This window comes from Cebus imitator, unplaced genomic scaffold, assembly GCF_001604975.1.
Source record: "Cebus imitator isolate Cc_AM_T3 unplaced genomic scaffold, Cebus_imitator-1.0 Scaffold391, whole genome shotgun sequence".
NCBI lineage: Eukaryota > Metazoa > Chordata > Mammalia > Primates > Cebidae > Cebus > Cebus imitator.
In genome coordinates, this window is record NW_016107706.1 from 1,555,128 (window position 1) to 1,571,596 (window position 16,469).

Sequence of the window (16,469 nt, forward strand, 5' to 3'; positions counted from 1 at the left end):
TGAGACAGAGAACACTATTTTTAGGAAGTAAGTCCAGGCAAAAGAGGTGGCTTCCCAATTTATGGAACTGATTGCTCACAGTGGAGAGGGTTGCCCTGTAAGAAGCTGCTGTCATCCAGACTGGTTTCTTTTTTAATTTTTAAAATAAAAAGACGAATGAGTTTATTGTTTCCGTAAAAATAATGCAAGCTCATTATCAAGAATTCAAGCAATGAAGACAAGTATAAAGAAAATAGCTTGAAATTACCCAAATTTCCACGGGCTAGGAGAAAGAAGTCTTCACTCACATGTGTTAATGAGGGTTATAGATGCCTGTCTGCTCACTCAAAGATGGAAGGGAGACAGGGAAATGCTTTTACAGAGTGGAAACCTACTCCCTCACCTGCTATTTTTAACAAAGATGTTCCTCTAACTTTACTTGAATGAAACAAGAAAAAGACACAGAGTGCTCTTAACGTGCAGGTCCTGGGACCTCTGTCCTGCCTCCCTTCACAGATTTCATGCTGCACTTCCCCAGGGACCAGAGGCACACTTTTGAGGCCTGAGTGTGTTGTGTTTGCTCACTATTTACCTGCCTCGTGGCCAGGTGCCTGCTTCACAGCAATCCAGTGCTCAGGGCTGCAACCCCCAGGTCCAGGCCCTTTGGTGCCCATGTGCAGGGGTTGGCACCGCAGCAGCTCTCTGGGGTCATCGGTGACATATTTTGCAGGAGGAAGATCAAGGCAAAGCTGACCCTCATGAGGGAAAAGGATTCTGTTCTGGCAGAGATGTCCAACAGGTGTCCACCGTGCCCTCTTGAACGGGTGCCCGCCATTCCCGGGTTTGATGTGGTAATTAGCGATGCAGCCTCCCAGCCTGGTGTCAGAGTCGGGAGCTGCTCTGACCACATCCTGTTTTGGTGGGGCAGTTGGGACTGCATTCCTCTGCCTCGGTGTCATAGGCAGAGTGTGTTCACACCAGGTTCTGGATTGTTGGAGGCCACCAGGGGCCACATTCTCCCGGTTTGGCGTCACATGCATGTGCCGGCTGGATGTCCTCGCTGATGAGTGGTCGCCATTTTCCGGTTCTGCCGTCACTTGGAATCAGCATTTATTTATTCACATTTGGGAGGAGGGGAGCAAGGAGCAGTGCGAGGAGCCAGAGATGCTCCATCAGCTCTTTCCGTTATGATTCAATTTATTGCTAGAATTTTATTTGGTTATTACAAAATCTGTAAGAGTGTATGTATTTTTAAAGGGGATGGGGGACATGGAAGGCAGAGTTATCTTCAGGTTACCTAAAGTGCCAAGCTAATTTTAACCTTTCCAAGAACGGGAAATAGCTCAGATGGGCAAGGGAAGCATTGCCCATTTTTTGAGCCAGATTGTTTGCGAAGGTTGCCACACCCTGGGGATTTCCTTGGGAGCCTCTCTGTAGGGGCTCCAGCATCTGGATGAGAACTCCAAGCTGAGAAATGTCTCAAGTGGTGACGGTTAAGGAACCAAAAGATGCAAGCGTTTCCTGTTGTGTGGAATGGGGCAAAAAGAAGGTGCTTGGATGACACAGTCACTCTTGCCTGCTTGAATTCAGACATGCTTGTTAGGAGGGGAAGGGCAGGTGGCCCTGCTGCCTGTCCACATGCGTGCCCCGTAGCCGGCCGGTGTTGCCCAGGTGTGCCTGTGGAGTGGTTGGCGTCCTGGAGTCTAGAGCCTCTCTACAAACTGTGTCCCTCCCTCTGGTAGCACAGCCACCCCCAGGAGGTCTGCCCGCCCTGCCCTCTGTCCCTGTGCATAGCATCAGGGCCACTGTCTGTGTCTTCCAGCTTCCCCGCAGGCAACGTGAGGAGAGCCTGTGCCCAGAAGCAGGATGAGAAGATGGCAAACCTCCTGTTACCTCGGGGCACCAGCGGCTTCCACAGGTTCACACGGGAGTCCCTGGCGGCCATCGAGAAGCGCATGGCAGAGAAGCAAGCCCGAGGCTCGGCCGCCTCGCAGGAGAGCCGAGACGGGCTGCCAGAGGAGGAGGCGCCCCGGCCCCAGCTGGACCTGCAGGCCTCCAAAAAGCTGCCAGATCTTTATGGCAATCCACCCCGAGAGCTCATCGGGGAGCCCCTGGAGGACCTGGACCCCTTCTATAGCACCCAAAAGGTGACTACCGCCCACCTCCAGCCCTGCCTGCCCTTCTGTGCAACTCCCTTGTCAATGGAGCAGACGTGGAGAGGGCCTGGCCTCCATATGGGTCTGTGTTTAGGGCAGCTTGCCAGGCTTTGGGGGAATGAGTCACTGGTGATCTAGATTCCAATCACCTTAATTTTGGAGTTCTGGAATAAAAGACAGGAATTATGCAGCCTGAGATGCTCGTTCGGTGTAATAAAGAAAAGAGAGGGTAGCCTTAGGGACAGTCATGCCTCCTATGACTACCTTCTTTGGGAATGACCCGTGGTTAGATTTTCACCTCTGAAGGACTCCTCCCCATTGTGGGTGGGTGGGTGGGTGTGTGTGTGTGTCTGTGTGTCTGTGTGAATTGGAATCAAGCCCTAAGTCTCAGCCTGCGTTTCAGCCCCAGAGTATAGCATGTGGTCCCTTCTTACTGGGGACAGCGTGTAGCCCCCACACCCCACCTGCCTGACAACATGAACCTGCCGTGCAGGGCTGTGCTGGCTGGCTCAGGCCACAGCCACAGCAGCAGCTCCCTGAGCTTTGAGAGCTGGCAAGGGACCAGGAAGGCCAGTGGGGAAGCTGAGAGGGATGGAGGGGGCAGTGACTGCTGGGGGATTTTGGGGTGAGGGTGGCGCATGGTGTTCTGCCATTGTCCCTTCCATGATAGGGAGGAGAAACGGCTTTTGTCCGCTAGGGCAGGGAGACTCAGGCTCCCTCCCAGCATGGCTCCGGCCCACGAGGTAACGGTCCCCGTCTCAGTCCCCTGCCCTGGCCTCCCTCCTCTGGGTCTCAGGCCCATTTGTGCCCCAGCCGTGCGCCCCACCACACACAGACGTCCCTCAGAGGCTTGGTCACCCAGCCGCCCACACTTCTGGGCCTTACTTCCAGAGGAAGGAGAATTGGAATTTGTGGAAGGTCTTTTTCCCAGAAGGCTGGATACAAGGAAGACAGTGCCATGCATGGTACTGCAGTCAGCACCAGGCTGAGGAAGCTCATGGGGCAGACAGGGCTGGTGTGGCAGGTGCGAGAATGTGACTGCGAGGGGGTGGGACTGCAGTGTGAGACCAAGAGCCTGGGGACGGGCCTGGGGTGCGTCTTTGGGTGTGCATGCATGCATGCCTTGTGTGTGTGAGTGGGTGTGCGTGTGAAGGAAAAGCCCACCCAGTCCACATAAACAGGCAGGGGAAGAGGCCTTGAACTTGGTCTGCTCCCAGGCCCCCAGCTGAACTTTCCCTTGGTTCCAGTGACTCCAGTGGAGTCCAGGCCAAACTGGGCCACAGCTGGTATCCGAGTGAGGCTGGAAGGTGGGATTAGTCAAGGTGGGCGGGCCTACGTCATGGCTGGTCAGAGATGGAAGTGGGAATTGGGGTTGGGGTGAGGCCACAGCTGCTAGTGAGTCAGTTACAGGGGGAGGATGAGTGGCGATCAGGCTGGAGTTAGCTGGGACAGGCAGCTCCACAGCAGGTGGACCCCACTGAGGCGAAGTCGAGCCTGGGCTGGGCTTTTGGGGGCTGGTGGCAGCTGAGGAGTCAGGGACACTATGTCTTCTGTCCATGGGTCTGGGAATGCTTTAACAGCAGCTCCAGGGGTGATTCCGGCCTCCCACTTTCTGTTTCCACTCGTGGATCCCTGGCCACGCTGCCTGCAGCCCCACAGGGCAATGGAGGCCACAGCAGAACTTTTGGTCCTAATCTATCTGGTCAGCTTGTCTTCCCAGACCAGGTTAGGTAGACCCTTGTCCCACCAGCTCAGCCTGTGGAGAAGTGAGACGACAGAGCTGTGACCACCGCACACCGGGGCAAGTGGGGAGGCACTGCTGTCCTCAAGGGCTGCTTGGGCACCTGACATGCATGTGGCTCAGCGTTCATCTCTCGTCTCTCCCGTGCCCCATTGCTGTGTAGAAAGGATCTTCTATACAACCCTCCATTCTAGATCAGGGAGGGGTTGCATTGCACTGTTCATGACCCCCTGGAGGGGCGGTGGGCTGTGACCTGCAGGATGGGGCTGACATTTGTCCTGGACTCCAGGAGACAGGGTCCCAAGTCCCCTTGGGGACTGCTTCTGCATTTTCTTTTTCCCTTCTCCTTACCTCTGGGTCCTCCCTGCTGACTCAGCTTCCCTTTCACACCCTCCCTCCCAGTGGGGCTGGCAGGGACCCCATGCATGGTGAGGAGGGTCAGCTAAGGGAGAAGCGGAGGGAGGAGGCATTCCCAGGTGTGCTGAGCCTCTGCTGTGACAACAGCTGGGCAAAGACTGTGAAAGGTCCCTTCTTTTTGTGACTATAATTTTGAAACTAAATCTCAACCAACCTGACATCCCCCTAAACTAGACCTCCCTCCCCATGACCCATGGGTTGGTTAGATACCTGGAGGAGAAGCCCCCAACCTGCTGAATGTGCTATCAGCCTCCCTTCCCCTTTCCTCCCTCAGTCCCTCTCCTCCTCCTCCCACCCCACCCCTCAGTCACAGTCCAAGGGCTCTGAGCCAAAAGCTGCCCCAGAAGCCTTGCTACACAAGGGCCTAATGTTACTGTCTGTCCCCAGACTTTCATCGTGCTGAATAAAGGCAAGACCATCTTCCGGTTCAGTGCCACCAACGCCTTGTACGTCCTCAGTCCCTTCCACCCCATCCGGAGAGTGGCTGTGAAGATTCTGGTTCACTCATATCCTTTGCAGTCAATAGCTGCTGAGTATCCCCTGGGGGCCCACACTGGGGATGTGCACAGGGTGCTGCCCCCACCCACCTCCATCCTAGTTTAGGAGTGACAGTGCTGCTGATTCCTTGCTGGTCCTAAGACGAGCAGCATGGCCATGACCTGGGAACTGGTTAGAAATGAAGAACGTCTGACCCTGCTCCTGACCTGCCAAGTCAGCATCTGCATTTTCCTTTGATCCCCAGGGGATTCTTGAGCACATGAAGGTTTGAGAAATCCCCTTCTGATTCTTCAGGAGAACAATCTAAAAGCTAAGCTTCTGAGGATGCCAGAAGAAATGACATCTGTCGGGCTCTGCTGTTGGCTCCAAATGTCCCCTCCCACCACACCCCCTTGGGCTGTCCTCCTCCCCACCCACTTGCAGGGACCTTCAAGCAGGTCACCAGGCCTCAGCCAAGGAAAAACCGTTCACCAGTAAAGAAGCCTCCAGTTGTTCACATGGGGGCATCTTTCGAGGGAGGCAGCACTTTGCTTTTTGATTAGGTGTTGACAAAATGTTTGCAGTTTCAGAGTATCTCAAAGAACTCTGGTTAGCATTAAATTATATAAACCACAGCTGAAAAAAAAGCTCCAGCCTGCAGAGGAGAGCCACAGGAGTGATGCGGTGTAATGACAGACTTCATGGGCTCGGGCCTGAGAGGGGAGTCAGTGGGCAGCACATGGCGTGGGGTGCCAGCACCTAATCACTCTGTTCTCTGGACTTCAGAGAAGGGGCCCCACAGATGGAGCCTTCAGGGAGGGGGTGCCAGCTGCAGAGTCAGAGGCATGAGTATTTTACTGCAAGGGCCTGGGCAGTCCTCCCTGCGGCCAGTGACAACCAGGGTGCGTGCGCCCATGCAGGTGGCTCTGCTGTTCATCTGAGCAATGCTGCTAGCTCAGCAGTGGGACTGATTGTGGGTCTAGTGGGCTGGGCCCACAGAGCTCCCCAAGATCCCCTTCAGCCCCTTCTCTGAATGGACTTTTTTGAGGCCAAGATAAAGACTTCACTCACCTCCGGCCAAGGCAGGAGGCTTCAGGATGACAGCTGCCTAGTGAGGGACTAAGTAACCAGGACCGAGGCTGGCAGGTCAGGAGCTTTTCCTGTCCAGGCAGGGATGGAGGGTGCTCCTTCTATGCTCCACTTTCTCCCCACCTGTGTCCAGTGCCTGATCCTGATCCCAGGGGGTAACTGGAGGGGTGTGTCTGTGTGCAGATGCGCAGTGAAATGCATGCCTCCAACCACGTGTCTGCTCTCCTCCAGCCCACCCCTGCCTTTCTGGTGGGGCTCCTGAGACAACCCCAAATGCAAGCCGTGGCTGTGGCATCTGCAAGGTGGGAGGCAGACACTGTGGAAAGGGACACATGCAGGGGGCAGCCTGCCGTTCACAGCTGCGTCTTACTGTGTAGGGCAAGTGTGAGTCCAGGCTTCATCCTGAGGCATCCCGAGTTTCCTGTGGGTGTCAGGGGGCTTGCTGGGCACCCTGGAGTATCTAGCCGACAAGGACCCCATCTCGCCCCTCGGGAATTTTAAAGTCCCCTGAAAGTGATAAGGCAGCTTCGCAAATAGTTATCATTTCTATGTAGTTATCACTTCTATTTAGTTATCATTTCTATTTAGTTATCATTTCTGCCAGAGTGCAGTCACGGCCTGGAAAGCAGAACAGAGCAGGAGCAGGAGGAAAAGCCAGCTGCTTTCTTGCTCTGAGCCTGTCTCCAGCCCCACTTCATGGGCGCGGCCTCTCTCAAAGCATCCTCTGGCCCTCACCTGGGGCTTCTCCTCCAGGTATCTAACCAACCCAGCGCTGTTTGGCAGCCACAGAAGCCCTTGGGGAGGCAGCAGCAGCTCCAGGGCTCCCACAGGGGCTAGGCTGGGCGTGGAGGCAAATGAAAGGTCAAGGAGGCAGGTGGGCAAGGGAGGCAGTGGGGCCCCTCGAATGCCCAGCTGGGCCAGAGGGTCCATTGAACAATGGCTCTGAGGCTGTGAGGTCCTGCTTCCACCTGGAAAAAATGGCCGTGAGGACTCAGAGCCAGCCTGCCTCCCCCAGGACAGCTGCCCCAGGGAAGTGCGGAGCATGAGTGAGGACCTATGCTGGGTTCCCAGTAGCTGCCTTGACACTGCTGCTGCCTGGGGATGGCAGCACATTGCTGACCCTCGACAGCGCCACGTAGTGGGCTCAGTGGGCACTGGGGGGAAGAAGAGGCCTGGGTTGTGGGGTTTAGGAGCAGACCATTTGCAGCACCGTTGAGCCTTCACATCGAGTGTGGTATGTGAACCAGTGGCATCAGCTTCACCAGGACGTTGTAGGCATGGCCGAATCTCGGGTCTCACCCCAGAACCTGTGTTTTAGCAAGGTCCCGTGTGCACACGATCCTAGCACGGCTGCTCCCAAATGCCAGTCTGAGGGCCACCTCGGTCTCACTGGGGAAGTTGGTTACAATGCAGATTCTTGGCTTTTTCCGGATCAGAATCGCCAGTGTGAGGCCTAGAAATCTACAAGCGCTCCATGAATTATTTTTTAAATTTGAGGTATACTTCATATACCATAAAATTGACCATTTTTAAGTGCACGGTTCAATGGTTTTAGCATGTTCATCGGGTTGTGCAGCCATCTCAGCGTCTGCTTCCAGAGCGTTCGCATCGCCCCAAGGGAAATCCTGCGCCCACTGTCAGCCACTACGCATTTCTAAACATCATCACGTCTCATGTTTTGAATGGTGAACTTTTGCTCTGCTTAAATTTTTATATTCATTCAGACATCTACTAAGTTCTCCATTTGCAGAGTTCCATGCTACACCCTTTGGGAAGGGCAAGTGAGGCAACGATGAACTTAAAAGGGGGCAGGGATGCAGCCTGGTGAGGAAACCTGCTCCCTTGTGGCAACCCAGGAACTCACAGGCAGTAGCGAGCACGCACTGGTCCCTCTCGGCCTTGTTCCGGTCTCCACACTTGCCATGTATCTCTGGGAAGTTACTGAAAAAGCAGATACGGGCATGTAGGATGTTTTTTCTGCGTATGTATTTTTGTTATAATCCTGCAGAATGTGTTCCTGCCGGGATTAAATAAAAGAGCCCAGCTGAACTCCATACTCCACCGCAGTCACATTCAGAGAGGCCTCACACACACACCGAGACGCATTCTGCCTTCCTGGATGTACAGGATCTGTGCACAAAATCCTCCCACGCTCCTCTACCAGATTCAAATGGGCAATCAAACCACATGTCTCCGTGTGTATGTGTGCATGTTGATTTAATAGCACAAATACATGAAAATACCCCCCCACCCCCGGCTAGAGTTAATTCCCTTTTCTCTGGGAGTTTTTTTCCTTTTTTTTTTTTTTTTTAACTCCCTGGGATCTGAAGACTTAGGCAGCCCAAGTGTCAGGCATTCCCCACAACTCGAGCAGTCCTTGCTGGCATTTTAATCACAAGGCTAGGAGTGGGTGTTTGGGGACAGTGACATGACAAGATTGAAGATGTTCGGCGGAGCACAGACCTGAAGAGCTGGCCTTTGCCTCAGCCCACACAAGGGACCGGCTCCATTTTTGGCCTGAAATTACAAGGCAGTGCAAACAGGTGTGCCCTGGCCGGGAGCTCAGTTGCCTCATCTCTCTGGCATTGGCTGCGTGCTGGGCTCCATGGGGTCCTGGGTGTGTGTTAGTCAGAGTCATCTGGACCAGGGGCTCAGTCTAGGAAGGAAGAGATCTCATACATGCAGAAAAACTGACTGTTGTCTAAGTGCTGTCCTCAAGGCCACGGGAACCAGGCAAGGATTTTGAGCAGTGAAGTGGCAGGAGACAAGAGCTTGCTACACCTCACCCTAAGCCATTGCTGTGTCTGGAAAAGATAAAACCCAGATAGATAGATTGCCCACCATGGGACCCAGGCCCTGACTGGTGGGATTCAGAGGGCTGTATGCCCTGGCTCTTCCTTGAGTCTGGGTGTTCAAGTTCTCACTCACCTCTGTCCGGGTCCAGCCTATCCTGTAGTACAGTGCAGCCTGTCCATCCTGCTGCTCCCTGCAATGGGGCCTGTTCCCCACTCTGAGAGGAGCTGTGAGTAGTCCCCCTAGATCTGGGGGGGACTGGGCCCCACCGAGTCCACCACCCAGCCTTCAGCGCACCCTGCTTCACCATGACCAACTGGGCTGACTGGTTGCTGGAGCAACCCTGGCCAGCCTTGGTGCTTATCTAAATGCCTCCTCCAGGAAGCCTTCCTGCCCAGCCCAGCCAGAGGTATGTCTGGTTTTTTCATAACATCCCATGTCAGAGCATTTTGGGAACGTGGCTCCATTGCCTCCCTGCCTCCCACTCACGGCCACACACACATGCTCAGGTGGGATTTCCTCTTACAAACGACAAATAATTTCCTCCCTCCTGTATGGTAGTCTCCCATATTCGATGGTGCTCTTTACCTCTTTTGGTTTTCACACTGCCCTATGGGTGGCAGAGGCCAGGCATGGAGTAGCTTACCTGCTTGGCAAGTGAGAGCTGGAAGCAGCATGACTCATGCAGGCCCTCCAGTCTGGAGGCAGAAGAGTGGCCCCGGGGGCCTTGAATTTCATCTTGCAGAGACAGTGCAGCACAGGGCCTTGGAGTGAGGCCGGGATGAGGAGAGCTGGGGTGCAGGCCGGTTCAGCCACTGATCAGCTTGTTCCCTGGAGTACTTTCCCAGGACTGCTGTAACAAATCACCACCAATGCAGTGGCTTAAAGCAACACAGGTTTATCATCTTACAGCGCGGGAGGTCAGAGGTCCAAAATGGTTCTTGCTGGACTCAACTCAAGGTGTCAGCAGGGCTGCACCCTTTTTGGAGGCTCCAGGGGAGAATGTGTTTCCTGGACTTTTCCAGTTTCTGGAGGCTGCACCGGATTCTTGGCCTGTGGTCCACTTTCATCGTCAAGCCAGAAATGGCCAGTTGAGTTTCACATCACAACAGTCTGCGTCTCCTTCTTTCACTTAAACAGGATGCCTGTGATTATACCGAGTCTACCTGGATAATCCAGAATGATCTCTCAGCCTCCAGATCTTTAATTTAGGGCCAGGCACAGGGGCTGGCACTTATAATCTCAGTACTTCGGGTGGCTGAGGTAGGAGGATCACATGAGCCCAGGAGTTCGAGACCAGCCTAAACAACATGGCATGACATTGTGTCTACAAAAAAATTAAAAATGAGCTGGATAGATAGTGCACATCTATAGTCCTAGCTACTCGGGAGGCTGAGGCGGGAGGATCTCTTGAGCCCAAGAGTTCAAGGCTGTGGTGAGCTTTGATAATACCATCGGGAGACTCTTAATTGAATCACATGTTCCCAGTCTCATTTTGTCATACAAATTAGCATAGTCACAGTTTTGGGGATTCATCTATGGCTGCCTCAGGGGTGCCGGGGGCATTAATCTCCTACCACAGTGACCTTCAACGTGACCACTTTGTGTCTCAGTCTTCTCGCCACCTAAAATGGAAACAAAGTCCCCACCGCATGAGGTTGTTGAGAAAATTGAATTAGCAGATGGACACGGAGAGGAAATTCTGGCATCTAGGAAGGACTCGATAAATATTCGTTCTTAGCATCATTGCTTGCATATTTTAGGAGTCACCTGGGATCCTCAGTAGACGCTTAGCGGTAGATCATGGGAGTGAATAAAGACTGGTTGGGGGGCTTGTTAACAGTCTACCCAGTGAGGAAAGCCTTGGCACATAGCCCAGGTGTGGGCTGTGTGTGTGTGTGTGTGTGTGTGTGTGTGTGTGTGTAAGGGCAAAGGGGTTCTTATACTGAGATGATTAGCTGATCCTGCCTTGAAAGCTGGAGAGGGGTGTAAGCCTGGGCCTGGAGACCCTCACACAGGCAGAGAGCTGGGCAGATACCAAGCTGACGGAGGGACCCCAGGGCCTGAAGTGATGCCTTCTGGCCAGGGAGAAATCATGGCTTCCCGGAGCTATGGCACTGGAGCCCAGCAGTCCTGTTGGCTCAGCCCTCGTTTAACTAAGGGAGATTCCCAAAGCCTAATTCCCTCTCTCCCAGATGAGAAATTAGATAATTATAAACTGGAGGCTGGTTTGAGATACTGATTTCCTGATTGCCTGACTCCCTAGAAGAGGACTGGTGGCATGGAGGGCATCTCCCTGGTTAGATTCCTGAGAGGCCTCCCCACTGTCCCCAGCTGGGGCAGTCAGCACCGCAGCCGGCCTGGTCTGTGGTCGGACTGCACTGGCCTCCCCGTCAGGCGAGGCGGCGTTGTGCTAGGGAGGAAAGAGGCAGCCCCGGAGCTCAGTTTGCAACTCCTGGGCAGCCCGTGGGCATCGCCAGTTTGGCAGCTGTGCATACAGGGCTGAGGCTGGGCATGATGTCGTGTGCTTGGGGGCAGCCATAGGGTGTGGAAGGCCTAGGCTCTCCTCTGGGGCTGCGGGGGCAGTTTGTGAGAGAAGCACAGGGTCCCTGCTCTAGGCCAGGCCCCCGGGGGCGCCCCAGCTGGCAGGAGGCCCAGAGTCGGCCCACTTCTTCCTCTGTAGGCTGCAGCAGTGAGGCAGAGGCAGAGGAGGGCAGTCAGAGCTTTGTCTAGGCTGAAGCAGCAGCTAGGATTTGTAGCCAGAGTCGGGGTCACCGGAGGCCTGGACAGCTCATTTCATGGCTAGGAGCTCACAAGCAGGCCTGAGGCACAGTTCTGGCATTGAGGACAGATGGACATTGCCGTTCAGTGAGCCACCATGACTAAAAGAGGGGTGCCCAAAGCCCCCAGGGCACAGAGGAGCAACATGTTACCAGAAAGGCAGGGCAGGCTGCTGGGGAGTTGGGTGGGGTCCCGCCGAGGGGCTCCTGCAGGCGAGAGGATTTCTAGGTGGAGCTTGAAGGGCAGGTGCACACGCAGGAAGCAGCCATCGGGGCAGCCCCCTCCTCCCCAGGGCAGCAGGTCCCGGCCACGAGTGTGGCTGTGTGGCAGCAGAGCGTTCTGCAGAGAAGCCCTAGACAAAGCCTGGCCTGGGCTGCTCCCTAGAAGTGGAGGAGGGAACTCAGAGCCTGCCACCCTGGCCTCGCCTTCCCCTGAGACACAATTTGTAAATGCCCATTTCTCTCCTATGTGACTGAGGACAGGGCCCCTCACCTGACTGCGGTTAAAAGCCATTGAGGCCTGGTAAACACCTTTCCTGCCTTCCCTCCACACGAAACCCTACCAGCGGTGTGGTTTCAGGTCTCTGGTGCCTTCTAGGCCTCATGGAGCAGGGCAGAGGCCAGCTGAGGTGCTGGGGAAGGGGCAGAGACCAGCCTGGGCGGAGGGGGGTTGGCATGGACTGGTCACAGCCCCAATGTGTCTTTTTGGAGACCCTGTTCATTGCTCTGGTAGCACTGGCCTGGCAGTGGTGACCCCAGGGGCAGGACCCCCCCAGCGGTGGTGGCACAGCTGACCCGCGTGGCTTGCCTTTCCTTGACCCCATACACGTTCTTCAGCATGCTGATCATGTGCACCATCCTCACCAACTGCGTGTTCATGGCCCAGCACGACCCTCCGCCCTGGACCAAGTATGTCGAGTGAGTATCTTCTCCATGGGGCCCCTCCCTTGCTTTCCATTCCATGCCGTGGCTTCTGAGGCCACCCCGGAAGGGGCTGTGTCCAGGCCCAGGGGCTTACCCGAGGCAGTGGGGAGGTCCTGGCCTCAGCTGCCACCCTCTTTTGACTTTCCCAGTCCTGCCAGCTTCTGGCTTTGAGTTGTGCCTTCTGTGGAGGAAGCTTTCCAGATTGGCAAAGTAGGGAGTTTCTCCCTGTCCCACCTAAAGAGGAGTGATGACATTGGAGAAAGTTCTGAAATAAGAGGAATGTATTAAGCATTTTGTGCACGCCAGGCACTCTCCATAAGAACAATAAGCATCATCTCCTTTAACTCTCATGGCGACCCAGTAGTGTGGGTGCAGCCACGTTGCCCGTTCCGCAGATGACACTGAGGATTGGAGAAATAGCTGGCCTGAGCCACGCAGCTGGGCGGCAGCAGCCGGGAGGTGCCCCAGGGCTCTCCCCACTTCAGTAACACCCTCTGCTGCCTTTTTTTCCCCTAAGTCCTGCCTCCTGTAACCATTTGCACAGTTTGAGAAAACTGCCTCTGGTCTTTTCTTCTTGAATAGAAGCACCTTACCGAGAGGTTCTAAGCAGACTTGACACACGCTGACTGCATTTGGCTGCTGTTTTGAGGAGGCCAGCAGCATGCTGGGGCAGCCTCTCTTCCCAAAGCAGCCTGTCTGGTCGTTCTCCACGTTCACACAGGGCCCAGTAGCTCTCTCGGCTGGTACACGCAGCTGCTCTGAGTCCTGGGATGCGGTCCTCTCCCACTCCAGCCCTGGAGGCCCCAGTCCCAGCATGCAGGCATTGTGGGTTCCTTAGGCTGCCCCAGGCAGACAGAACAGCACCCCCACTCCCACCACCCCCAAGCATTAGAACATCAACACCCCTTCCAACCCAGGGTGGACAGCTGGACCCACCTCCCCTGTAAGCAGCTGAGGGTTGACTGGGCCCATTGCTAGCTGCTGAGGCCCCATGAACAGGTGAGGGTCCGTGTATGCTGTCCTGTAGCACAGACCCTGTGGCCACTGTGTGCCAGTTATGCACACAGCCCCCCAGGGCTGGGGGAAGGATGGGACGGGGTTTTATTCCACCAAGACAACTGAGAGAGAAAACAGAGTTCAGTTGGACACATGGCAGTTACTCAATAATATGGAATTAACAGATTAGACAATGTATTCGTTAGCCAGATGTTTATAGCAAAGCTCCTTCCCCCAACTCCAGCTCAGCCATGGCGGCATTGCAGACAGCGTCGCTTGGTGGCCCCTGCAGAAGGGAGCTGTGTGGGCTTACACCATGTAGGGAACCTGCAGAACCTGGCCTGCTTGGGCCTCCCTGAGAAACTCCACTGGCCTCTCCCGCCCAGGTACACCTTCACCGCCATTTACACCTTTGAGTCTCTGGTAAAGATCCTGGCTCGAGGCTTCTGCCTGCATGCGTTCACCTTCCTTCGGGACCCATGGAACTGGCTGGACTTCAGCGTGATTATCATGGCGTAAGTATCTAATTTGCTGTGCTGTGCTGTGCCGTGCAGGCCACATGGGATGGGGTGTGCACCACCCCAGGCCCCGGACCACCCCTCTCTTTCTGGCTGCCTCCCTGCAGTCCACATGCACACAGGCTGGAGGAAGGTGGAGCGGAGGCCCTCAGTTTGTCCTGGTGGGCGGAGACGGCTCAGGCAGGCCTTGGTGGTCCGGCCCGCTGGCTCACCTGGGGCTCCACGGCAGCCCTGGGCTCCAGGGACATCATTAAGATTCCGGTTTCGTATCCTCTGCCCTTTCCACCAAGAGAAACCAGTATTTGTACCCCTGGCCCACTGTGAATGGTGACCTGGATTCCAAGATGATTAAGAATGAAATTGCAGTAAAGAGAAAGAGCCTGGAGCAGTGACTAAGCATCCCCAGAAACCCACCCAGGCGCACCAGCACATTGGCTCGCTCCATCCACAGGCTGAACGTTTGCACATTTTAAAGCACCCGGCCACTGACACAATACAGTGGATCCTCACACCAGCCAGAGACGTAGGCTACATGGGGATGGCCTAGCCCATTTTATGGGTGAGAAAACTGATGCCAAGGACACACAGGGAGCCTGCCAGGAAGTGAACGTGGCCTCAGGCCTGCTGCAGCCCAGGCTGAGGCCCCGCCTCTTTGCAAGGAGAAACTCGCTGAGGGGTCTGTCCTGTAATTCCAGCAATTTGGGAGGCCAAGGTGGGCAGAATTCTTGAGCTCAAGAGTTCAAGACCGGCCTGGGCAACATACGGAGACCCCCTGTCTATGAAAAACACAAAAATGAGCTGGGCATGGTGGCACACACCTGCAGTCTCAGCTACGTGGGAGGCTGAAGCGAGAGGATCACTTGAGCCCATGAAGTCAAGGCTGCCGTGAGCTGTGATCACATCCCTGCGCTCCAGCCTGGACAGCAGAGCAAGACTGTCTCAAGAAAAGAAAAAATAAAAAAAGGCCTTTCTGAAGTCAGAGGACCTAGTGTGTGCAGGGCTGAGCACTGCACCTCAGCAAGGAGCAGAGCTGGTGAGGCTTAGGTCCCCTGCCCTTGCAAACCCTGTTTCCCAACATGTGAAAGGACATGTTGGGTGCTGTGGTGTCAGAAGCTCAATTCAGCTCCCACTTTCTAGGGTGCCTGTATCCCCGAATCTACCTACTGAAGACAGTCTTTAGCCCCGACGTGAGCAGCCCTGAGCTCTGCCATGCTGTGGGGGAGAGAGGGCAAAGAGGGAAGCTGAACCCTGAACCCTGAACCCTGAATCCTGGTGAATGGGGTGCTTTCAAGCTAGGCGGTGAACCTGGCAGTGGGAAAATGCGTCAGAATCTCTGTTTCTGGGTATACTATTTGTGAGCCAACTCTCGCCCACCGTTTTACAAGTGGGAAAACTGGCTCCAAGAGACAGTACCACATACTTGCCCCCAATCCAGTACGGACTTAGGCCTCGGTGGCACTGAGCGAGCAAGGGAAGAGTGGCAGGGGATGAAGTTACGGAGTAGTGGAATGGAGGACAGGTGGTGGTAAAAGCCAGGTGTGATGGGAGTCCTGGGGTGTAAGAACAGGCCGAGCCGGGAGCTGCTTTGCATTCTGTAGAGACTCCCCTAGCTGTGGTGTGGGCCACAGACTGGAGAAGGGGCAGGCGGAGGCAGGCAGAGTCGTTAGGAGGATCTCTTGGCAGCCAGGAGAGAAGGTAGTGACTGGAGCCAAGGACCGCGTGGAGAAGGGGAGCACCTGGTCAGATTCTGGAGCTGTATTTTGCAGGCAGGGCTGATGGGAGGCCCCCCAGGGGGTTTTGGTTTGAGCAGATTCTGGATAGACGGTGTTCCCATTGGTTGAAATGGAAAATTGGAAAGAGCGGCACTGGCTGAAGCAGGAGGAAAGCAGAAGTCCAGAGTAGGATGTATGACAGTTGGAGGCACCCAAGGTGGGATACTGAGTAGGCAACTGAATATTCCGGTCTAGGGTTCAAGGAAGAGGTCCAGCATGGAGGTGTACGTTTTAGAAGCCATGGAGATACAGGTGTTATTTAAAGCCAGGAGACCAGATGAGATCACCTAGGCAAGAGTGTGGCGTGTAACCTGAATACACTGTGGGGCGCTCTGACATCGGGAGGTCAGGAGCAAAGACTGGACCATGGAGGCGAGTCAGGAGAGAGAGGTGTCCGGGAAGGAATGTGATCCGCCGGAAACCCGCCACCGGGGGGCTGGGGAAGGCGGCAACCAAGAATGGACTGTTGGATTTGGCAGTGGGAAGGTCACTGGTGCCCTTGACAAGAGGGGTGCACCTGGTTAAGGAGGATTCAAGAGAGAGTGGGAGGAGAGGGCGTGTGGGAAGTAGAGACATCTGTTTTGTGGGGCTTGCTGTAAAATGGGACTGAAGATGGTGTGGTGATTGGAAAGGAATGTGGGTCAATCAAGGGAGGACTTTTAAAGAAGGGGGTGTCTTTGCAGGCAGGTGGAAGTGATCCATTAGAGAGGGGATGCCAGATGATGTAGATGAGCAAGGGGATTGCAGGAACCAAGCCCTCGAGCTGGCCCAAGAGGGTGGGAATCCAGCACCAAGGGGGAGCATCGACCTGAAGAGCGGGGAAGGCA

At 55.0% G+C, this 16,469-nt stretch overlaps 1 protein-coding gene across 9 annotated transcripts in view; it reads left to right on the plus strand.

Moving 5' to 3' along the window:
• The window catches only part of SCN5A (sodium voltage-gated channel alpha subunit 5), a 101,337-nt gene that overhangs the window by 14,692 nt on the left and 70,176 nt on the right, over positions 1 to 16,469 (plus strand). For all 9 annotated transcript variants that reach the window (XM_017508378.2, XM_017508383.2, XM_017508381.2 and 6 more), the window contains exons 2-5: positions 1,802 to 2,126; positions 4,681 to 4,799; positions 12,261 to 12,350; positions 13,739 to 13,867. In XM_017508378.2, coding sequence (XP_017363867.1) covers positions 1,854 to 2,126; positions 4,681 to 4,799; positions 12,261 to 12,350; positions 13,739 to 13,867 — 611 coding nt within the window. In that variant the 5' untranslated portion in view covers positions 1,802 to 1,853. The remainder of the gene's footprint in view (positions 1 to 1,801; positions 2,127 to 4,680; positions 4,800 to 12,260; positions 12,351 to 13,738; positions 13,868 to 16,469) is intronic.